At 39.7% G+C, this 24510-nt stretch overlaps 1 protein-coding gene across 11 annotated transcripts in view; it reads right to left on the bottom strand.

Moving 5' to 3' along the window:
- Window positions 1–3940: 3940 nt before the first annotated feature.
- Window positions 3941–24510, bottom strand: part of LOC120418805 (cell adhesion molecule Dscam2) — a 167859-nt gene continuing 147289 nt past the window's right edge. For 4 of the 11 annotated variants that reach the window (XM_039581289.2, XM_039581290.2, XM_039581291.2 and 1 more), the window contains 12 exons: window positions 23540–24426; window positions 20956–22035; window positions 20742–20894; window positions 19538–20683; window positions 18569–18718; window positions 18273–18443; window positions 17155–17306; window positions 16528–16578; window positions 15593–15671; window positions 15361–15525; window positions 9438–9615; window positions 3941–9175 (listed from right to left, as the gene is read on the bottom strand). In XM_039581289.2, coding sequence (XP_039437223.1) covers window positions 8905–9175; window positions 9438–9615; window positions 15361–15525; window positions 15593–15671; window positions 16528–16578; window positions 17155–17306; window positions 18273–18443; window positions 18569–18718; window positions 19538–20683; window positions 20742–20894; window positions 20956–22035; window positions 23540–24426 — 4483 coding nt within the window. In that variant the 3' untranslated portion in view covers window positions 3941–8904. The remainder of the gene's footprint in view (window positions 9176–9437; window positions 9616–15360; window positions 15526–15592; window positions 15672–16527; window positions 16579–17154; window positions 17307–18272; window positions 18444–18568; window positions 18719–19537; window positions 20684–20741; window positions 20895–20955; window positions 22036–23539; window positions 24427–24510) is intronic. The other 7 variants (XM_039581294.2, XM_039581299.2, XM_039581295.2 and 4 more) reach the window with 7 other exon arrangements.

Raw genomic sequence — 24510 nt, 5'->3', positions numbered from 1 at the left:
TTATAAAGATTTTATCTTAACGTCCGAAAATTTCCTTTTATTTCGTCGTTTAAAAAAACGGTGTTAAAGATTGCTACTTAAGGTTAAAACCTGAGGTATTTTTTAATTAAACTTCGGTTAGTTGGGCCCTAAAATTTAGTTAGGATCAGACATGCATCGGCACTAGGAGCTCTTCTTCGGGAGCGTTAAAGATTAACGTAATTAGTGTACTCTAAATACTGGTACAACATGCTGGGAATCATCTATGCGAAATGGCAAACAAGTTCTACTAAAAGAGGAGTTTTTTTTTCATAAAATTATTTTTATTAGGTCCTTTTCGGTGCTGGGACCTGGTTAGGATCGAGTCGGCTTTTGTAATTACATTTGACTTAATAATTACAGAGGATCTTGTGTGTAAATGTTAGTGGGAGGGGAGCCGATTACCCGCGGCCTACTCGGGGTTAGTAGGGAAGGGATTGATGTTAAAGACAAGGCGTGGGAAGGGAAGGGGGATTGTGTAGGGATCTTGGTTGGCTCTGCTGGCCTTTGCTTTTGTCCTCAGCCGCAACTCGGTGTCCAGCTGCTGGGGCGTTCTTGCTTTGCTTCCGGTGCAAACCAGAAACGACGGCTTTGTGCGAAGGCGAGTTATACTAACTGAAGGAAAACTAACTGAAGAAAAACTAAATGGATATTTTGGAATCTAAGAGGAACTGATAGATCGGATAGAGCAGCGATTCCCAACGGGGGTACCGGGCCTACTTGATTTACATGGCAGGGGTACCGGCGTAGAAGAAGGTTGAGAATAGCTGGGATAGAGAACATCAAGGTCTAGTTGAGATAACGCGTCTCGCATCGGGATTTCTGGTGGTCTTCCTCGGGCCCTGAGGGTAAAAGAGGAGTTAGAGCGGATGCATGTCTGGTTAGGATTGTTTATTTCATTACACGTTTTATTACGTTCATTACGATTTAGCTTTTTTTAATGAACATAATTACACTTTTTACATGAGTAAGATTTTAAAATTTTAAAAAACAAATTTAGTTTTAAAACCAAAAATTGATCTAAGCCATCTTAATTTATCACATTTTTAAATAAAAATCAAGAAAAGTTATCAGAAATAGTTTTCTGGTATGCCTGCAATTGTTGTATATTAAACTTAATAGAAGGCTTTATGACCCATTACTAAAGCAGGTATTTTATAGTCTTTAGACTATGACTATAACAAACAAACAGACACTTTTTCGTGTTTGACAGTTTGCCTAAAGCTAAGAGCAAGATTGTCCGTTCGACGCAGTGGTGAACGCAGAACGCTGTGCCAGTTCGATTTTTCCATCAACTGTCAGTCGAACAATCTGCAGGGGTTGCTTTGTTCAATGGTCGATGACTGGCAGGTTATGATGACAGGCGCAAAATTTTGCGTTTGCGTTCAGTCCTGACGGACAATCTTGTTCTTACCTTAACTCGCAAACTTGTTTGAGGCAAACTCGCAAATCATGCCAAATGTATGCATGCAGGCTGACGTTTCTGCAAAAAAAATCCAAGTAAACAAATAGAGCAACTGCTCAACTGTCAAAAAGTGCGAGTTTGATTGTTTGTTTGTCTGAGTCCAATAAATTTGCTCAATATTCTTTTATTACGGAGCGCCTCATAACGAAATGTCCATACAAATTTATTTATTTATTCTGTCTGTGCGTTTGTATGGCTGTACTGCCGTTCTACGCATAATTGTCCCATGTTAAAAAAAATGCAACTGAGAAAAACGCGATTGAAATGTTTCGACCGATTTCTGTGTTTCTACGCATAATTGTCCCGTGGGTTCCTATTCGCCCAATGTGTCCCTAATCGCCCCAGTTAGCAGTTTATCACCCTTATTTGTGATTATCTTGCTATACAACTGGTAAACAAGACATAATGCTTAGTAAAACTGATGATTCCGTGTAAGAATATACTCGGTGGGACAATTATGCGTAGAAGTTTAACGATGGGACAAACAGACTTGGTGTTGTTTTTAATGAGTTTGCGAACAAAGTACCAGATTTTATGTGTTTTTCTTAAAGTACACATCAAACTAAACTTAAAAATGTCATAAAGTCAAAATCGTCCAAAACTGACATGGGACAATTATGCGTAGAACGGCAGTGTAAATCCGTGCACCAAAAAATATGCACACAATTATTTCCGCTGTACCGATTTGGACCGTTTTGATCTCATTCGATCTGTCTTGGGGTACCACAAGACCCTAGTTCATATTAAAGTATTTCAAATGTTATGCTAAAAAACAATTTTAGCTAAACTTCGGAAGATTATAAAGGGAAAACCCGTCATGCTATACATTTTTAGAAAGGTATTTAAAAGACCTTTAAACGTTGAAGATCTGACATCCCTATCACGAGATCTTTCCAAAAAATCCAAAAGTTTGAAAATCTGACAACCTTATCAAAACTTATAAGGACTTTAGTGTTTTTAATACCCTTTTTTTGAGGCCGGATCTCAGATATTTTAATAACATTAAGTGATATTTATACATGTTTTTGAGGCTGTGTAGTGTATTCACTTTATGATGTGAGGAATGCACCAACCACCTAAAGGTGGTGTAAGTAACGTTTTTTACCGAGAGTAAAACATCACTTTTTATTGTTTTTGTTGATCAATTGATCCACTAGCGTTTTTTTTAGTTAATTATTGAACAAGCGTCATACAATTTGGTCAATTAAAAAACCATTGTTCAACATGGTTGTGTAACACAAATGCCAAATCTAGCAACGGATTACGAATAGTTCATTTTGAAGTTTATTCTGACCTCAAGCAAAATTACCTTTGCAGACATGATGTTTAATTTCAGTTTACTAAACATGATAGCATACCGTAAACTGGGGTCAATCGGGACACATGGGGCGAATTGGGACAGCATTTTTAACCATGTTGGAGCACAATATTTTGATTTTTCTGGTTGGTTTCGGTTAGAACAGACTCTGGCCAACAAAATGTGTACATCCATTTCCAAATTTAAAAGCTTTAAGTGCTCTAAAAACTGCTGTCCCTATTCAGACTGTAGTCCCGATTCACCCCAGATTACGGTAGTAGATTTAACCTTTCGTTTTAGCTGGGATTTCTCGTAAACATGTTGTTTATGTGTAGTTCGCGGTCGTGTTTTAAAAACCGAACAAGAACATGATTGAGTTTTGACATAATTGAACAAAAAAATGATCTTCAAAAGCATAATAATGAAATTGCTAGTATTCAGGTAGTATTCAAAGTATCGTAAAGTGACATTTTATTCACAAATAAAAAATAGAAAAAGAAAAAAAAAATAAGCGAACACCTGGGACGTATTTTATGAAAAACCTCTTTCACCTAATTGTCTACCACGATGTGTTCTTGAATGGTTCTCAAAACGTTTGCCTAACGCACTTCTTGATCTTAAGGGCAGGATGTTGTTAAACGGTTCTAACAACGTTTACCTAACTCAGTTCAGAATAGGAGGTCATGAATTATTACGACATGTTTAACAAACGTTCTCTATGCAAGTATGACTTGCACTTGAAAAACTAACTCAAAACACGCACTTTTCTAACGGATGAAGATCAACAACAGAAAAATGTGCGCTATTTCCAGCGTTCAAGAGTTCTCGGGGACGTTCGGAACACATAGTAAATGAGTTCAACAACCAGTTTGGAAATCTCTTGGCGAACAATTGTGCTACTTGGGAAACTCTCCGCTTATCCTATCTTACACCTTTAGCATGAAAAAGTTGCTTGGATTGTTTTTCTCTGACATAGTTGCTTGGATTGCTTAAAAAGTGAAAAAATATCCCAAAAATATTTATTGTCTGACACACTCTAATCGAGATCCACTCCTATTTTCAACCAAGTAAAAGATGCCCCTTTCCATTTGCAACAACTCTCTTTTGAAAAATCAGCTGATTTATAACAGGTGAATTTCTTTCAAAATAAAACAACAATCTCACACTTTTTGTTATATAGAGTAAATTTTCTTTTCGTTTGTTTTGTTCTGGATTTTGTTGTGACAATTCATTATGTTTACAGTAAAATTCCTTAATACCAAAATGGATTTTGACGCCCAGCAGCAGCTGCTGTGCTCAAGTGCTTGTGCAGATTGTGTAATTTTGTTTGTCGGAATTGTGAGTTTTTTTTCTGGTTTTGCTTTCTTTTCCTATCGGTTCGCAATGCATTTTTTCTTCTATTTCATGTAAGCATCTGAGAAAGGAAACTATGTTCGAGGTATATTCCTGCTATTGTTTGTTTTGTATGTTTTTTTTTTTTTCATTTGTGTATGTCTGTATCGTTATGCTGTGTGCCGAGGATTTTTCTTCTTTTCTGTTTGTTTGGATGATGATACATTAACTGTTTATTTTTGCAGACACTGTATTTATATGATGCCGTGGTTTTTGTAGTCTATTGCAAATTCACAAATATAATCTTTTGTTTGTGCTCCAGCGTGGTTTGGCTGTCTGTCAATTAAAAACTATAATACGCTAAACACTCCTGGAATGGGTTCTTTCAATATTGTCATAACAGTGTTTGGCCTTCTTTGTTTTTTTTTTGGGTGCTAAACTCCTAGCAGTTCCTGCGCCTCTTGGCGCTTCCGATCGCATTTTTTTTGTTGCTTGCGTCGATCCAGTCTCTCGTTAGGCTCAAGTTTATTTGTGTGAGTGTGATTTATTGGCTAATCTCTATCAGTCGGATACACGTTTTGGCAACATTGGCGTGCCAGCATGGTTTGATCGCAAATTAAATGTGTCGGGTGAAAGCAGGTAAGGGTCATGTTTTCTTTTCTTTTGCTTCCTTTTTTAGTAACTGAGTGTGGACACGGTTGAGCGTGATGAACATATTTGCTGTGCTGTGAGTGAGTTTTCCTTTTGATTGATATTTACAGCGAAGAAGGCGGTGAAGCTATCGTTCTTACAAAATTATTTTGGTATTCCGAAACTTTGCCTACTGTGACGTATTTGGATCTGTACAGTATCTTGCAGGTAAGAGAGATATGTTGTGGAAAAAGTGTACTAAAAGTGGCAACAGTGATTTAAAAATATCGCATACCAAAATAAAATAAAAATTTCAAAATAACTGAAAATAATCTAATTTGTTTATTTTAATTAGTACCGAATTAATTGAAATTTAAAGTGGGGAATTTTACAATCAATTTCGTGTGAAGTTAGGTCCAAAGAGTTGCGAAGAAATGATTTTGTAGTTTTGAAATTCTTTTTTGTTATAATAAGCGAGATTTTAATTAGCAAGTTTCTTCTCTTTATTTGAAAATGGTTGTTATTATTTCTTCGTTCAACCTTTAAAAGAGAAAAAGTAATCTTATAAATTTATAACAGCTTAATAATCACATATTGATCACCATTAGTACATTTTTCAATCTTTTTTAATCGTGATTTCGCTTCTTATGGATTTGTATGTACACTTTCAATTTATAATCGATTTTTGGCTTTGCCTTTGTTTCTAATTTTTGTTTTTAAGATTTCCCTAGGGTTTTTTTACACAACTATAGAACAAAATTTCCTCCTTGTTAGGACGTCACTAAACAGGTGTAACTGAAGTTTCCGATCTGAACTAGTTTTTAATGCATTTTCTGCTCAACATGGCGACAATTGCGCGTGAAACATCCAATCAGTCGTGGTTGTGTTTAATTGTGTGAGTGTGCGTGTGTGCAGTAGTTATTCAACCTAATAAAATTTCCTATAAAAAATCAAATCGTTATCAACATGAATGGCGCGCGCCCTTCGTTCGTTAGGCTTATTGTACTCGTCACTCGACACTGGGTGAAAAATTGTTGTTTTCTTTCTTCGATTTCCTCGCCCTCTATAACTAAAGCTCGATAACGAGTGTGGCGACTCAGGAGGGAACGAACCTTGGGGTTGTGTGTGTGTGTGTATTGTGTATGTGTAGAGGGTCAATTGCTAAATTTTAATCCTATTTTCGCCATCAAGGGTTTCCAATCATTTTCTTAACAAAAAACAACTAGCTACTGGTTTTGCGTTGGCTTTGTGGGTGATTTGTGTGTTGTTCACCTCAATTTGTTAACCTAACATGTTCAAGTTCTCACTTTGAGTGGGGAATAACTACCGATTCGTTTTTAAAATACACAACTCCAATATAAAATAGTTTCGAGTAATGTACACTGCGGGTTCATTTGTGAGCAGCTCTTTAGATTTTACTCTCGAGATTTTTCTTTGTATGTTTGGTTTTGGATGCAACTTGATGTGCTCATTCTCTTTGACCGAAGAAACCATGTTGTGAACATACGTTTTCATACGTTTCTGTAAACGATTCATCAAAAAAGTACCAATAAACTCTTTCCTTCACTTAGGCTTTAAGAGTTTTTGCGATTTCAATTGATTTAAGGAGACCTTCTAGTATAAAGCTTTCTAGTTTCAGTGCAAAAAAATAAAATAACTTGAAAGTGAGAAACTCCTCGTCAGAGTATCGGGCGAAATCCGACCCAAAATCGTACTTAATTAAACGCAGCAGGTTCTCGTATATGAAAAGTAGTATCTCTTACGTAAAAAAATCCGGGGAATCGAGTGGTGATGCTTTTATCCACCATTTGGCCCCTATTCCCTGTTTTTAAACATTTTTACTCCATTGTATATTTAGAATGGAGGCGTTATGTGGCCATGCAAAATTCACATAACTTATGTGAAATTCAAAACTCACTTAATTTATGTGAAAATGTCTTAGGAATCCAGTAAAAATAACCAATTGCATCGCAAAAATCATCTAGGTTCCATTTACCCCGATACCGTTATGAAAGCATTTTTGGACGTTTTCAAATGTTCGGTCAGATTAAAAAAAAAATCTGATAATATTTTTATCGGAAAGATCAGACAATTTTACATAAGAATGACTATTTGCATTTGATAGTTTGAGGTCTTTTGTGGTCTCTGTTGCAAGTTTGTGCTTATTTCTATAGGCGTCCGAAGGTTATGTGTGGTGAGTCACCCAAAACCTGTTTTACGCAAATGGACCGGAAAGGGGGGGGGGGAGGAAAGCGCCCTTCTTCCACGGTGCCAAATATCAGACATACCGAATTTTTATAATTTGTTTGTTCTAAAAAACACACCGTGGTAAAGAATACATGCAAACTCCTTATTTTATACAACATTTTTTTTGGTTTAGTCTGTTCTAAAACGTTGTATAACCCTATTCGGGTTATTGCAGACTCGAAAAGAACATCAAATTTATCATAAAATGACATGTAACAAGAAAAAGCTGAGATTTTAGAATCATTGTTTAACCTTTTTTATGAAACATACGCTTTGCTGGGGTTTTGTGTACGCCATTATACACAAAGGTCCCGTTGACACCAAATTTCTATCTCCTCACGGTTTCGAGCTACAAGTCACTGGATCCGTTACGTCACCAGATATCGAAAAATGGATCTCGTAAGTAAAAAGTAAATCTTTCCTAGCTCCTTGGAGAGGAACACCTTTGAAGAGTATCGGGGCCGGCATTTACAAATCGGATTCAGTTGCAGTTTCTAATCAACTAATTTTAACATGTTAATTGTTCGTGTTAACATTCCATAGGTCCCCCCCTAAGTTTTGTGATAAGTTCCAGCTTAAGATGATACAATACCTTCGAATCCAGAAACGATCACCAGTTGTGTTGGTCCGAGCCGGGATTTGGACCCCGATCTTCCGCTTACAATGCGAATGCTTTACCACAAGGCAACGTGGCTCTTCCTAGTGCCAATTTCCACGGAAGTCGAAGGGGGTTCGAGGCAACTGCTGTGTGAGTTGGCCCATCAACTTCAAAAAGCAAACTTGATCGCAAGCTGTTGACCTACACGCCTATGATGATGGAATACATTCAAAAATGGCATATTTCGAACCGCCGAAACTGCCGAAACTAAGAGGACCGCAAACGGTTACCACTTCTTACTTCTCAAGTTAAAAAGTTCGTAGTGCATCTGATAAATTTCACAGATGTCGATATGCCCAATTCACATCAATACACCACACCACAACTGGTTCGGAGCGTCTGGTACGGTACGTCTACCGCATGCTTCCTCCCTAGTTGATTCGGTGAAATTTGTTCCGTTCACAGAATCTGTCTCTGCGGTTAATGCAATGCTTTATAGGCAGAGAGAAGGTGCTGTAGGTCTGACCACTTTAATTTTTACAATACATTTTCGGGATTACTTGGATGCACTGCAACCACTAGTGTTGACAAGAAAGGCATCAGTCTAACTCCACTCTAGTATCCAATCATCATTTTCCTCCTCCTTTGACTGTGATTGGCACGAACGGCACCAACCTAGCTTCAGCAAGTTTAATGCCTAGCACAACATTCAGCCAACTGAGCTTATCAAACCTTGTTTTGTAAGGGTGCATCTAAAATTGCACTAACATGTAATACAAGATGGCTTCTTCGACCACAAGGAACGCACGGGAAATGTTTCATCCAGCCAACAAAAAAATCATTTCTAATCTAAAATCCTGCTCTGGTCAAGTTTCGCACATTTCCACTCTATTTTCCTGTTGTCGCAATAAATTTTCATATCAAATAACTATCTAATATTCTGCATTGGTTTGCCCTAAATTATTCAATAACAATCTTTGTTTTCATCATAGTTTCACTATTTTCATTCGTTAGTTCTGTCTTCTCTACTGCACAAACGATGGATTGCTTGAGAGTATTTGGGGGGAAAGTGAGTGTTGTTTTTGTAACGGAATGTCTTAAAAAAGTGGGACCAAAACAGCCGCGGTTCAAGTCGTTGTCGTCGCGTGTTAAATTTCCAGCTTCAATTTCTTCTCCTCATCGTCCGCGTAGTTCAAATTGTAAAGAGATGCGTTGTATTTGTTGAGTCTTTCTTGTCGTTCGATTGATTTTGTTTTTGGTATATTAGTGAGCGGGTCAGCATTTTCAAAAATCCTGAAAATCGCTGTAACAATCCCATCACACATTGATTTGGAACGCTTCGCGCTGAAGCTTCTGATTGGCACGTGGTCGCGGCGAGTGATTGCTGCTCGTGCTCGCGCTCGATTTTTTCGTGCTCACCGTAAGCTGCTCGCTGGCAGCACTGCCGCCCAGCTGCTGAATCAGCCCGGTGGCCGAGGAGGGATTCACGGACGAGACGGCCAACGTGGCGTCCCGCCCGGCGAGCAGATCGGAGAATCTGGCCGGCGGCGTTATGTGGTGTTCGGAGTAATTGGGATAGTTAGATATACTGGAACGAGGAAGAAGAGAAGCGAAGTGTCGCATTGGTATTTGGTTGGCTATTTGGGTCCGTCGGAGCCGGCGACAACGGCGGAAGTTGAAGGTTGTGGTGCGGGTGGTGGGACGGTAGAAGGTGGTTGTAGTGGTGGTGGTGGTTGGGGGCGGTTATTGGGAGGCGGTTGTGGTTTTGTTGTAGTTGTTGTTGTTGTTGAAGAACAAGTTGTTGTTGTTGTTGGAGTTGAAGTAGTTGTTGTTGGTGGTGGCGCGCGTACCTAAACGTTGTCTCCTCGTTGTGGCTCGAGTAGCCGCTCGAACTCCGCACGTGACGCTTCTGCGAGGTCAGGTTCTGGGCCGACTTGGCCGACTTTCGCGGCGGGTAGGGTGGCTTTGCCTTGCGAGACACGCTCGAAGGCGAATTCTCAGAGGACGAAGATGTTTCGTCTTGAGCGTCTGGAAGAGAATGGAGTGTGGCGCGGTGGAGAAAGGTAAATTTAGAATTCGTATTTATCTATTTACTGAACTATTAAAAAACTGTTGACTATTATATCAAAGTCACTCAAAACAATATATAACAAAATGTTATAACTTTGTATTCAAAACACCGACCAATAACTTTTTTTTTTAATTCTTCAATCTTTCAATCTTTTTTTTCAGTACATATTCCTATTTCCGTCCTAAAGATATTTAGCAGCCATTTGCTTTCCTCACAGAGGAATGGCTATTAAAGCACTCGAAAAAATGAACTATTTAAACTCTCCTCCTAGACCCATGTATACTAGGGTGGTCCAAATCCGAGCTTACTCGGGGCTACCCCCTGAAATCAAAGATTGACCCATCACTAGGCTAAAATTCAAATTTGAGCTCATTCTGACCACGGGAACCCCTCCCTCTAATTGCTTGAAGTTTGTATGGGAAAAATTGTTAAAATATATGGAGAAAACTGTTTCACTTTTTTACCTGTAGAGGGTGCAATAGTCGTCCAATCTTTATCAATTCTCAGATGAGGAACATTCATTAAATTTGAAACAACTTTCTTGAAGACACCATATTTCTAGGTTTTTTTTTCAGATTCCTTTGTGGACCACCAATCAGTGAGGTACTCCTCGATATTAGCTCCTGAAAAGTGCTGAAAAGTGCAAAAATGCCTCACGGCAAGAAAAAGAGGCGGTCCTCACCAGCAGGATCGCGCAGATTTGAAGAAGCTAAAGAATGCCGAAGCGCTACCTGCAAAGTCAGGCAGTTTTAGCAAGAACGCTCAAAATTCGTCTGGAAACCAGTTCGCTATCCTTCCTGTGGACGTGAGCGAGAAGGAAGAATTTGAACGACGGGAAAAGGTGCCACCCATTTTTGTGAAAACATCGTCATCAGACTCGGTGCGAATGTGGCTGACCGGATTTATCAAAGCTGGTGCTTTACGAGCTTCCATTCGCTTGTGTTCTGATGGACTCAAAATTCTGCTACCTGGTAGAAAGGATTACAACTACGTTCGGGATTTCCTGAATAACACAAAGATTGAATTCTACAGCCATGACGATCCAGGGAAACACCCCATGAAACAGGTCCTCTGAGGCCTGTACGACATGGATGTGAGTGTTTTGAAAGAAGAGCTCAAAACTCTTAAGTTGAGCGTGATCGTCTTCAAGATGACGAGACACAACAAGGACATCAAATATCGTGATCAACTGTTACTGCCGCTCTAATCTAGTCCGTCCCATATGTATTTTGGTCATTTTTGAGATAAACATAGCAAAAGTATTGTTTTTATATGTACTTTGAGCCAATTTAATAAAAAAGTGATGTTTGTTCTGAAAATTCCAAAATAAAAATCACTTTCGTGCTGTCCCATATGCAAAATAAAGGCAAGTCAGTTCCTTCTAAAGAATTGTCTCATGAATTGATTGTATAAACGTGGAACCTTTTAAATATCAAGGACTAAGTTTCTATGAACCCGCAGAACTTAAGTAATGATTATAAGTAGTTCATATTTGCAAGAATATTTATAAATTTTGATGCGTAATATTGCAAACCATTTGTGCTTTTTCCATGCAAGGGACAACCACGAGTAAACAAACTACATACCATTATGAGTAATAATTCCATAAAATAAGTTCTGTTCAATCTTGAATTAATTGCCCTGGTCCTAGTTCTGGAAGAGGTTCTACTTCCGGTAAACGTAGATTGTGGATCACTAAATTTCAACGGTCCAGACGTTGAGACACGCTTTCAAATATCTCTTGCCTCTGTAGTATTTCAGTCTCGTTTATGATTACTTTTTCATAGTTATGAATTTTACTATAAATGAATGAATCTGAAATAAACATAAAATAGCTTAATTTTATACTATTTGTGAAAATAACTTGGAAATTACCCAACCAAACCTTGGAATGACAGTTTAACTTCTGGTGAAAATGTTCAAGCCTACCTTGATATCATTGACTGACTTGCCTTTATTTATAGAATAATACAGGCAAGTCAGTTCTAGTATGAAAATAACACAAATTTATCACTAATTTTTAAGTTTTATGACACAGATTCATGTTAGAAATATTTGTTCAACTAATATTGAAATAATTGTATAAAAATTTAGCAAAAAAAAAATGATTGGAAATGTGAAAAATGGTGCAACATTTTTTGGCCTTCTCACGTCGTTATCTCAGCATCCACTATTTACATATGGGACGGACTAGATTGGAGCGGCAGTGTACCTGGTTCATCTCGAGAAAGGATCGACAACGCCGTCTGAGCCGAAAGCAGTTCGGGCAATTTTCAACATCATCGTGACTTGGAAACGTTATCGTCCAGTGCACCGTGACGTGACGCAATGTTCGAACTGCTTGCAGTTTGAACATGGTGGAAGGTACTGTTTCGTCAAGAGTCGTTGTGCATCCTGTGGAGGTGAGCACAAAACTCAAGCTTGCGAAACAATCAACGAGAACATCGAAGCGAAATGCTTCAATTGCGGTGGCGACCATTCGACCAGCATTCACGGACGTGGATTTTCCTGCTTTGGCGTCACCAGGAGCGGGATCTGTTCGAGTGGTTCCAAATATGCAGCCATTGCCGGCGAATCAGCGGCAAAAAGTTGAAGAGAATACAACACCTCCAGGCTTCAGCAAACGAGGGAAAACCAGCCAGCTTCAACGGATTAAGGCAGCAGTGACTTGGTGGTGAAACCACAAGAACTTCTGAACATTTTCGTCGAGATGACAACAGCTCTGCGTGGGTGCAAAACTCGCCAGGAACAAGTTAGAACCCTTGGAGCATTCATCTTGAAATACAGTTCTTAGTTTACTCGTTCTAATGATTTTGAATATTTCAATAATTTAAGTTTTTTAGTTTTAAATTAGGATTAGTTGTTGAAGAATGTATTCGATTCAGTGCAATAATGTAAAACAATTTGAAGTAAATAAAATAAATGTAATCAGTTAATAATAAAACGAAAAATACAACAAAGATGACGAGCATTAAGCCATTCCACTTAGCATGAACAAGAAATGTATTTATTATAAGAAAGTTTTATATTAAAAAAAAGGATTTTTTTTCAGGTTAGTTATTAGCTTCTGAAATTGACAACTATTGCGCGGCTGGCTCAACATGACACTAACAGGCGCACTGCCAGGCAGGCATGCAGGTAAGCAAGCACGCAGTTGCATTTAAAAAAGTAGTTTCTAGAGCCGTCTGCGCAAAAATGGTAATTTTCAGAAACTAATAACTTTTCAACAAAAAATCCTTTAAAATATGAGGGCTTTTGTTAATTTGATTTGGTTAACCGCGGTGGATTTTCTTGAAATAATTCGAACTGTCAAAAATCCACCAAAGCATTTACCGGTGGATACTTTTCTACCACAGATTTTTGTGCGATCAATGTGGTAGATGCTTTGGTGGATTTTTGCCAGTTCGAATTACAGTCGACTCTCTGGTTGTCAATATTCAAGGGACCGTCGAGGAAGAGAATCGTCAGTTTACAGAACGATGCAAAATGAAGACTCGATTGAAAATATGTTTTTCTTGGTACTCAGCTATGGGAGAGAATCATGGCAACGTCCAGCAAACAAAAACAAACTAATGTCAAACACCCTTTAAAGCTTCGTTTCGCAAAGAAAAATGTCTATGCAAGTCATGAGATAGTGACAATATTGACAACCGGAAGATATTTTTAAAGCAAACAGAATCCAAGGGATCGTAGAGGAAGAGATGCTTCAAGCAAGAGAAAATATCGAGGAATAAAGCCAATCAAAGTATGCAGTTTGAAGGGACTGAAGAATTCATCGATAGATGGAGCAATATTGATATCGAGAAGATCGACAGCCAGAGAGTCGACTGTATTTCAAGAAAATCCACCGCGGTTAACCAAATCAAATTAACAAAAGCCCTATGGTGTCATCGGGAATGTTGTTCTAAATTTAATGATTTTTTTACATCTGAGAATTGATAACAGTTAGTGATGGGCCAATCTTTGATTTCAGGGGGTAGCCCCGAGAAAGCCCGGAATTGGATCACCCTTTTACACGATATGTATGACTAAGAATCAGGTTCTAAGAAATAATGTCTGGGCGTGGACATGTTGATCGAAAATATGCACAGAATTTTCTCAGCTTACTAAATGAATTTTGTCTAGTTTCGTGTCCCATACACAGTAAAAAATTGTGTAAATTTATAAGTATACCATTAAAAATTTTGGAAGGTTCAATATTACCTTTTTTATGATGAAATTTTAACTCAATTAAAACTGAAAAAGTGACATTACACGAGAAAGAGACACATTTTTTTCTGACATAAAACACTTTCTAGATTTGATACTACCATGATTTTGTTACTGTGTAGCTTGGTATTGAAAATTGTAAAATTTAAAAAAATTGCGCAATAGTTATTGGTAAAAACAATTATGATAGATGTTAAAAGGGTTGATTTTTAGATAACGTCTACAACTACGGGTTAGAAGTCGTAAATCAACTTTGACTTTCGACCTTTTTAGCAAGCAATGAGGCGTAATTTAATACAAACAGAAAGCCCCTGCAATATGAAAATATGAGCGTTTTAAAGTGAAACAACTTTTAGTTTTATGCCACAATGTACCAAAAAATCAAAAATTTCAATTATTTGTTATGTTTGTATAGATACAGCCTAGAAAGCTGTTTATTTACCTTCAACCCCCGGTGGTTGGTCACTTTTTTAGTTTGTATCCCGTTGGATTGACAAAGCCAAACTAAAAAGTGACGAACTGTCACTTTTACACGGATCTCACACATACTATTTAAGTCAAAACGTTTGGTAGTAAGTGTAAGCTCTGTGTAAAGAGTGTGTCAAACTAAAAAGTTACCCCGTTCGTTTGACAACAGTTGGTGTCAAACCATCGGGATATCAGTGTATAGTCCTTGTGGATAAACCTATGGTTTGATATAAGAAGGTCATAGAAAAGTGCCCATATGAATCTTAATAATGTAACAAATAAAAAAATTAAACCTGATTTAATGAGTAGATAGGCAGTGTTCTTTTATTACGCCATTACGGCGCCATTCTCAAAAGAATTAGCCTTTTATCATCGATATTTTTCTTTGAAGTATTTTTTTTTATTTGACTGCTAGTCTTCGACCTAAAACTTTGTCCTTAGACCCCTTAACCCCAGTGCCTCCTTCATTATTAAATTATTTAAAAGCTACGTCTTCTGTGAGTGTGTCTACAATCTGCACTTTTTTTTGGGACCATCCATCAAACACGTGGCAATTTTTTGGAAATCTCAACCACCCACCCCCCTACGTGGGCAATTATCCATACTAAAATGTCCACGTAGTTTATGGACACTAGCTTACACAGGGTAGGGCAACATACGGGTCAATTTGAACTAATTTTTCAATGTTTTAGAACAAAAAAAGGGTTTTGTTTTGAGGAAAACAGGCAATTTTCCAGTTAATCGAAAATAGCGAGGTCAAATTGATTTTAGGGAATTTTTCGTTGTATCAAAAATTTGTTCCTGAGGCAAAAATCTATCAAAATCTGGGTCCGTAGGTTTCCAAAACATCGCCTTTTTTGGGACACACTAATGACCCCTTTTTCAATGAAGATGTAAAGTCTGATCTGCATCATAAGATTTTTTTTTAAATGTATGTGATCTTATAATTTTAACTTGATGATAATTTTATTTTGTAAAACAAAATAAATGCACATAAATTAAACCCCTTCCTTACCCGGACTTACCTCTATGGTGACGGTAGTTGGACTGGTTTGAACGCGAGGCCATGTCGTTGTCGGACTCGGAACCAAGCGTATCATATTCTGTAATCGGTATATGAAGTGTTAGTATCTTCCTAACTTCGGAATCTGTGGATCCGGGATTGTCAGATTCTATAAATTGATTTATATCTAAAAATGGTTTGTTTTGCGGGAAACAGCGAGAAAACACCAACGTTATTCGAACTAGCGTACTCACCTATCGGCTCCGAGGTGGTCGGATCCCGCAGACGAGATCCGCCCTTTCTGCGTACTTTTGTGTACTCGGGTTCTTTGTTCTGATTTTTTGTTTCGTTCATAATTGCAAAAGTTTGGTTCATTTGAGATTTAGATTTTGTTGGGGCAGATTTTTGTTTGCGGAGCGAGCGAGTTGGGTTTGATTTCAAACGGTTTCGATTTTTTTTCAGGATGTCGAGGGAGAGAATCGGTTTTGGCCCGGTTGATATTATTTTGTGGTTTTTGGTCGTCGAAGATCAGGAAAGTCACATGGTTTTTGATTTATTGCAACACACGGAAGTACATTGAATTGTATGTTTGTTGAAGAGAAAAGAAGAAAGAAAAAGAAAAAGGGGGCTTCTGGTAGTTTATTCAAGACGTTTGATTTCTTTTGATTAGACAAAATTTTGCTTCTCTGCACTAATTTGATGGATGATAATGATGACTAAACTATTTTTGCCAATTGTTTTTCCTTTGGTTTTTGTTTGAATGTGATCTATTTTTTGTTTGTTTTTCGCTTGGGACATGAAACAGAGACAGAGAGAAGCTCGTGAGACAGAGAAAGTGAAAAAAGAAAGGTTCGGGCCTGGAATTCTCAATGATGAAGCGAATTCACGAATAACAGAGTGAATGGTTTTTTTTGGTCGGTGATGGTGGACGGGTGAATGAGATGAATATGCATAACATTCTTTTCATTATGGTGTTTTTTTAGCTGAAGATACTCGCACTAAAAGAAGAAATGAATGGTGATTAACGTGAATCTTTGATGAGGGTCAATGCTTCTACCATGTTTGCGTTCTGCTTTTTGGGAGTGAGAAGGGAGTATCAAGGACAGGGTTGGTGGAGGTAGTTTGGAGGTGAGAATTTTTTTTCCTTGATGTGAAGAGAGAAAACAAATGCTGGTGCGTTTGAACTCACGGATTTGTGCTTCTCAGGATCGGTTCTTGGTTTTTCGCACTGGCTGTTCGACTATACCGGGAATTGTACCAAATGGGAAAGAAGATATAAGAACTTGTACAATATGATTCCACAGGTAATGACACATAAAACTGGGAATTTTGCATTGAATTTGGTTGGCCAGATTGGAATATTTTATATGTCATTGTAAATATACAAATGATCATAGAGTGTGTTCGTAGAACACATTGTGATACCTTCATCTGATATCACTGTCAGGGTATGAACATAACAAAACCAACTCCACAATAAATTACTAAACGCAGGGATTTCAATCATGATGTTGAATTAGATGGAGTTATGAACGACAAACAATAGATAACTGAATACCATCCGGTTACATTTTAAGCAATGCAACAACATGACGGTATGATGGGGTGAACCTTCGTGAACAATACAATGATTTTCGAAACGTCTCAATGTGGGCAACAACAACAACAACAAAGGCACACCAATTGGCTTTTTTTGTTTGCTACAACTGTTCATCTTGTTCTCCTCGTTTTAAACTAATGCGATAAAAATGAGTGCAAGAGATGGCTAAAATATAGAGAAGTATAAGAAAGATTGATGGTATAAAAATAAACTTACATGATAGTTTTCGGTTTTTACATCATGATACACAAATGATCCTCTTACCGAATGATATGGTCCACTGTAAACATTTCCACTGTATGAACTTTCACTGTACGTTTGTTTGTTCAGCTGAAATGTTGCATACGGGCAAATGTCTTCAACGTATTCTGTAAATGGAAAAAAATCATGTTAGATGCTTGAGGCATGATTTCACTTGTATTACCCTGAAAAATGAGCAAATTATGTAAGAATTCCTCTAGATTTGCGTCTTTCCCGAATATTGGTCCCTTATTGAAATAATAAGAGCTTTAAAGTGTCTCATTTTATAAAAAAATGAGAAATTTTTTTTTGTGAAATTTTCTGAAGTTTTCGATAAAAATAAAAAATAAAATAAAACGCGGTCTAAAATTTTTCTTTTTTTAAACCTTTTCAAAAGTAAAGTTTGATTTTAAAATTTTGAAATTATTTTTTACTGAAAATATCAGAAAATTTTCCAAAACATTGATTTTTTTAACATTGATAATCGGGCCAAGTTTCCGAGATGTTATCAATTGAAAATTACAGCCAAATTAGGAGACACTTAGAAAAATTCAATTTCTTCTATTCGAATTCTTTGTGAAGCTGTATCACGGAAACTAATTGCCCTACTTTCAATGTTACAGAAAGAAAATTACAGAAAATTCTGAGCTATTGCAAATCATTTTTTTGGGAGTTGGCTTTTCTCAAGAACTGTTGTTCAAATGCAATAAAAACGAAAATAAATTAAACATAACTAGCCCGGAAGCCACCCCAGGCAACGGCACTGGTCTGAGGTTATCAAACATGTGGGAAGCTTTTTTTGGAAATGTGATCGCGTGGTTACAGGCCTCTTATATTGTTTTCCAGAATATTGGTTTGTTCACACACGTTTATTACATTATTAAACTGCAATATTTCCTAATCAAATAGTTTGACCGGAAATCGTCCCAAGGAAACTCTATTCGACCTACTGGGAAAACCCTCGCACAAAATTAACCACTCTTTCTATCATGGAGACGCATGGTTGCGCCATGACGCCCACGCGGCATCGAAAAACTACCGCACGTCCCCATGGATCAACTCAAGGCTTGCTTCGACGCTCCGACTACACTTACCATTTCCCTCGGCTTTGAAGCTGCCGGAATCGACCGAATTGCTGTTGCGACTGTTTTGCTGGGCCCGCACCGCCAGATACTGCTGGTCGCGGTTGTGCTTGTTCTGGATGTTGGCAATCGACGGCGACTCCGACATCGACGTTGACGGGATTCGGTTCTGGTTATTTAGCTCTGGGGACAAATAAATGCCACAGCCGGAATGCAAAAATGGGAAAGAAAAAGAGAAGACATATTTTATTCAGCGAACGAGAGAGGGTAGGCAAAATTTGGCGAAGCGAATGAAAAGGGCGAATTACTTCTTTTCCGGATGAGAAGCGCCGCTGCGATCAGTGCAAATAGGATTAGAATCGAGAGAAACAGCGGCAGCAGGACCTTGAAGTTGGCGTAAAATGGATTGTCCCCGAGGTGCGGCGAAACGGGATTCGTCAGGTCGGGGTGAACCATCACTGAAATGGGATGGGAGAAAGAAAGAGAGTTGGGGAAATGGTCGATTAATTATTGATAAACTTCTTCACAGGGATGATTTTCATTGGAAGTGAAATTGATATGCGTTCGATGGACAGATTAAGTCGAATTTCTATGCTTTATTTGAATTTGCATGCTTTCACTTTGTTGACAAGAGAGGAAAGGTGTCATCCATAAATTACGTCACGCTCTAGAGGAGGGGGGGGAGGGGGACTGTGACGTCAACTAGACTATTTCTTTAATAATGAAAATTCATTTTTAAAATATGGTTCAAAAGTTTAATGTTTGATAAACTTTACTCATAAATCAAACACGATTCAAGGCTTTAAGAAACAGAGTTTTTGATGGTAGATTTAAAATGCATAAAAAATTTGATGACTGATTCTTCGGCTCTTTTTTTATTAAAAATTCCCAAGTTTTTTTCAGCGTTTTGGCTGTAGTGGCAAACATAATTAATTTTCCTACAAAGAATTGTAATGTAGAATGAACCATATAGTACCTGTGCTTCCCCTGAAATGAAAATGTAGCGTGGCGGGGCAACATCGTAAAACTGGACTTTTAAAAGGCACACTATAACAATCGCTGCAGTTTTACTAGTTTGATTGTTTTAGACTTTTGCTCTTCTACACATTATCACGAAATAAAAAACGAATCTTTTGCTCCTTAAACTGATGGAATTGGTTGAAATTTGAGATTTTGCCAGCGATTTCTTTCCGTGACGGGACAACGAAAGAATTTTGGCCGATTTTAGCGTGACATACTATATGGATGACGCCAGAGCTAAAATAATATGATCTTACCTCCAGCCACGGTCAACGTGGTGTAGTTGTAGATGGCCATCGTCGATCCGGCATTGTTGTGTGCCGTCACGCGCAGCTGATACTTGGTTGCGGGCTGCAGTTCAGCCACCGTATAGACCCTTTCCGTCGCATCCACGTGCTTCGAAATCATGACCCACTGCGAGCGGCCGTAGATCCGATTCTCGACGGAAAAGTGCAGAATCCCACAACCGCCGTCGCCCCACGAGTCCAGCCAGCAGGTCACGCTCGTTGAGTTGTGTGTGATCATTTGCGAGTGCTTCGGTTGAACCGGAGGCAGCCCCTTGGTTTGCGAGTGGACAATGTCACACGGAAGACCAGTTCCGATTTTGTTGTTGGCTGTTATATACAGTTGGTACTTGGTACCGCACCAGAGATTCACCAAAAGGTGGGTGTTGGTTTTGGAGTCGATTTGAATTTCTTCCCAGTCCCCGTTCTCACGCTTGTAGTTGATTACGTAGCTGAGGATTGGAGAGCCACCGTTCCTGTTGTCCAACCACTCCAGTAAAAGGCTGTCCGTGTAGGTGTTGATGACTGAAAGACTCGGTGGATCTGGAGGTACTTTAATTTTAATATGATACACGATTTCATCCCTTCCCCAGTTGTTTTCGACGCTACACGTGTAGTTGCCAGCGTCGGAAGCCTGGCAGTCCTTGATATACAAGGTTCCATTCTTGGCAATCAGCTTCCGCGTGCCCGTTTCCATGGGTTGGTCATCCTGACGCCAGATGGTGACCGGTGCCGGAACACCAACTTTTCGGCAAGGCAGCACGAGGGTTTCCTTCCACGGTGTCACAATTTCCTGACTGAAGGATACAATTCTCGCGGGAACCTTATTGTTCGGTGGAACCGTAACAATCTCGGATTTCTCGCCTTCCCCGATTTTGGTCGACGCGGTCAACCAAAACTGATACGTCCCGTGCTCTTGGAGACGTACCGTTTCGTGGATTTCTGCGTATGGCACCAGCGTACGCTTGTGGGAACCTTCCTCACGACCTCCATCTACCAGGCTCATGTAGAACGTGTACCCGGTGATGATGCCGTTCCGGTTTGCGGGTGGCAACCACGATATGATAATCTTATTACTGGATGCCGGCACGGCTTTGATAGCATGCGGTGCAGATGGTACTACAAGGGAAAAAAATATTATTAGCTTGTAAAGCTCCGGATAGTAAATCGATCTTACCATCTTCGTGCGTCGTGCAGAAGAATGACGTCGTTCGAACGCCGTCACCAACCTTCGTGAAAGCGAGCACCCAAAATGTGTAGTTGGTGAATTTCTTCAGATTTTCCAACGTCATGTACTGGTTGTTGGTTTTGGCAGTGTGTGGTTCGCGTTCTGTGAAGGAGAAAGCAAGAATTAATTTACAGAACATCAAAGAATCATTCCTAACACTTACCGAAAAGATCGTCAATTTCGATGTACGACACTTTGTAGCCCTTGATTTTACCGTTTTGTCCCTCAGCTGCCGGCGGTGACCACGTGATGTAGATCGACGTCGAGCTCAGGACGTCACACTTGGGGCTGTCCGGCGGGGTGGAAGGCACATCCTCGAGGGTGCTCAATGAAATCTCCTTGCTCGGTGGGCCACTGCCCTGGCTGGTGTACGCTTGCACCACAATGTTGTACTGAGTGCACTTGTTGAGATTGGTAAGCGTCGTTTCGCCGCCAAAATGCGTCCGAACTTCGACGGTTTTAAAATTAAAGCCTTGGGTAGGATTGATGTCCTTGTCGTTGGGACCGGAGGCTTCCTGGTAGCCTACGTAGTAGCCCAGCAGGTTGCCGTTCCACTGTTCCCGGTCGGGCGCTTCCCACGAGAGGAAGATTTCGGTGGAACTCTTTGGTTCACCTTTGATGTTCAACGGTGGACCGGAAGGCACTTCTTCCAGGGTTGTCACCTGGATTACTTCTGAGTACTCGGACGCACCCAGCTTGTTTTCGGCCGATATTCGAATGTGATATGCTTTCGCTGGTTTGAGATTCTGCAGGGTGATGACGGTTTGCGTTCCGGCCACGGTAATGTGCTCGGCCGATTGCCACGAATCCGTGACCAGCTTGTACTCGACGTTGTACTTTTCGATGGGGCTATTCCCAGCAAACGGTTGACTCCACGACAGCTGAAGAGTTCTCGACTGTTGGGAATTTATGCGAAGGTTCTTCGGCGCCTCGGGAACCTCCTGGATAACCAACTGAATGGACATTTCATCATGCCCGAATGCGTTCGTTGCGTGGCACACGTAGATGCCGGTGTCCTGTCGGTAAGTGTGAGATATTCCCAACTCTGAAACCATTCCATCGTCCAACACCTGCTCCCGGATGTTGTACCGGTTGTCTAACGATTCGTCGATGTGCTGCTGGGAATTTTGCATCTTCCACTTGATGTCGATCGGATTGTCGCCCTGGACGTTGCACTGAATGTGAATTTGCTTATTGCGAGGTGAAGTGATTTGCTTGTTTTTCGTGTTGAAATGAGCAGGAACTGTAATTTAGAGAAAATATTTTTTAGAATTAAACTAATATAGCTTGCTATCGAGATAAAACTTAACTCAATAAATTAAAAACACAACATTTAACTAATCAAAAGGATTGACAAAAAATAATGTGGCTTGATAAGAAGATTATGGTCATAACATGAGAAAGATGGCTCAGAATATATCAATCAATTCATCGCTGGATCACATCATAACGCTCTTGATGCATTCCACCTCTCAAAACCGTCCAACTCGAAGGAAAGCATACTTGGGGATACCGTGGAGAATTTCCCTTATCCCCTTGAAAAAGTGGAGCATCAACACTTCCCATCTTCCAAATCACTTTCTTTATACCACACAGCAAAAAATCCGATGGTAAAATCGCATGCACATCACCTACGTTAAAAAAGACACTTTATATTACATAATACATGTACAATTTTTGTAAATACAAAAAAAGTAGCAGCCGACGGGAATCAAACCCAGCACCAACAGTAAGAAATGGCGCCTTAGCCTGGTCGGTCATCAGAACGATGAAGATTGTTCAGGATAAACGCATACATGAGCTTGACATTCCGGTCAAGTAGGTTTCCCATATTGATGGGCTACATATTTCTGGGTGTAATATTACATAGAATTGCATCAGATAATACAAAATTTATTTAACACCCAGGGCTTTTACGCAGCTGGATTAATACTTTTTTTCCTGTGCAGGTGCGCGATGAAGATGGGAGCAGCCGGGAAAGGATAGCTGTGATGGTGTTGTCTGTCCAGTCCTGGTAGGGTTAGTTCTCTTAACTTCCATCGGGATTGCCTCAAAAGGCAGAACCTCGGAAGGCCGAAATTCAAAATGCCGAATTTTGTCTTTTGCTCAGAAGGCAGAACGTCTCGAAAGGTAGAATGACTATGAAATTCAGAATATTGTTGATATTTTCACGATTTTCACTGATTATGATGTTCAAAGATACAGTAAACTAACGAACTGTGTTTTTTTTTTGTAATTTTAAGCGTCATTTCGCTTATAATAAGTACATTCTGTTTATGTTTACCGACCATATTGTTACCATGCATATAAATGTGAAAAGTAGAATGAATTACAGCATTTCAAAAGTGTATCAATCTTGTTGTTTATTGAATTATGGTGACGATAATCGAAATTTGATCATTCGTCACCAAGTACTTAAATGAATTCAAATAATTAAAATAATTTTTGCGGCAAATAACTAAAAACACAAAAAATGTAGTTAGCAATGCTATAAAGTTACACCATCTTTATTTCGAAACCAATTTTTGTTACATAACTATGGTTTATAAAAATAATAATAGCGAAACGCGCCCTGAAAGGCGGAAACGCATTCCAAACGAAGACGATAGAAAAAATACAAGTTGGTAAGAAGAGTACCCTACCCGAGTTGATACTTTTTTTTAATAACGGTGGTTTTTGGAGTTATGATAAAATGTCCTTTAAAAAAATCCACATTTATAAATAAAGGTTTACATAAAACCTCTTACCATTAACTTTGAGGAAGATGACCTTGCTGACACCGGAACCGATGGAGTTTTTCGCTTCGCATAAAAAATGGCCCTGCGATTCTTTGGTGATTTTCCGAAACTCCAGCGTACCGTTGGCGTGCAACGATACGTTCGGTTCGTACAGGAAGTCTTTGTACTCTCCGGGTGTGTTGCCGATGGCCTTCTTCCACGTGATTGTGGGCTTCGGATGGCCACCGGCTTGGCAGTGCAGCGCAACATCCTGACCGGCCTGGGCGCTCGAGTCTTTCGGTTCGAGGATCCACTTCGGCGGAACGTTCACGGTTAGGGGTACCGTGAAGGTCTCACTGCCGGCGACGTTGCTGGCAATGCAAGTGTAGTTTCCCGAATACTCCGAGGTGATATGTTCGATGACGAGACTGGCCGAGTATTCGTCCAAACGGCGAATCACCTCGTTACCGGTGCCGAGGATGGACTTGCCGTTGCGCTCCCACCGGAAGTTGACCGGAAGGTCACCCTCGAGGATTTGGCACGAGATGGCCGCCCGCATGCCCTCGCGCAACATGTTGGTCATCGCTTGGATGGGCATAATCTTGGGAGGCACTATGACTTGAATTTCGACGTTCCGCCTGGAGGTCTGCTTCTGTTTGTTCTGCGCCATGCATGTGTACGTTCCGGCATCCTCCGTCCGCTGGAGCTGCTCGATGATGAGTGTCCCATTGTTGTAGGCCCGCTGGCGGCGATTAATGGGCAACGTTTGACCGTCCCGCTCCCAGTGGATTTTATCGATCGGATAACCGGCCACCGGACACTTAATCACCAGGTCACTGCCGGACACGCCGGTGATTTTGGGCATTTCTCGGATGTAGGGAGCTCCGTAAACATTCACCCGGGCGCTGTGTGACACCCTAAATGAGCCGGAAAGCAAAGAAAGTAAGAAAAAACATGAATCAAATAGGAAACGACGGGGCAAAGTCAATATCCATTCCGTG

The sequence above is a fragment of the Culex pipiens genome, chromosome 3 (assembly GCF_016801865.2).
Source record: "Culex pipiens pallens isolate TS chromosome 3, TS_CPP_V2, whole genome shotgun sequence".
Taxonomy (NCBI): Eukaryota; Metazoa; Arthropoda; class Insecta; order Diptera; family Culicidae; genus Culex; species Culex pipiens.
Note: the sequence above shows the minus strand (reverse complement) of the source record. Positions and strands in the feature narration are given on the sequence as shown.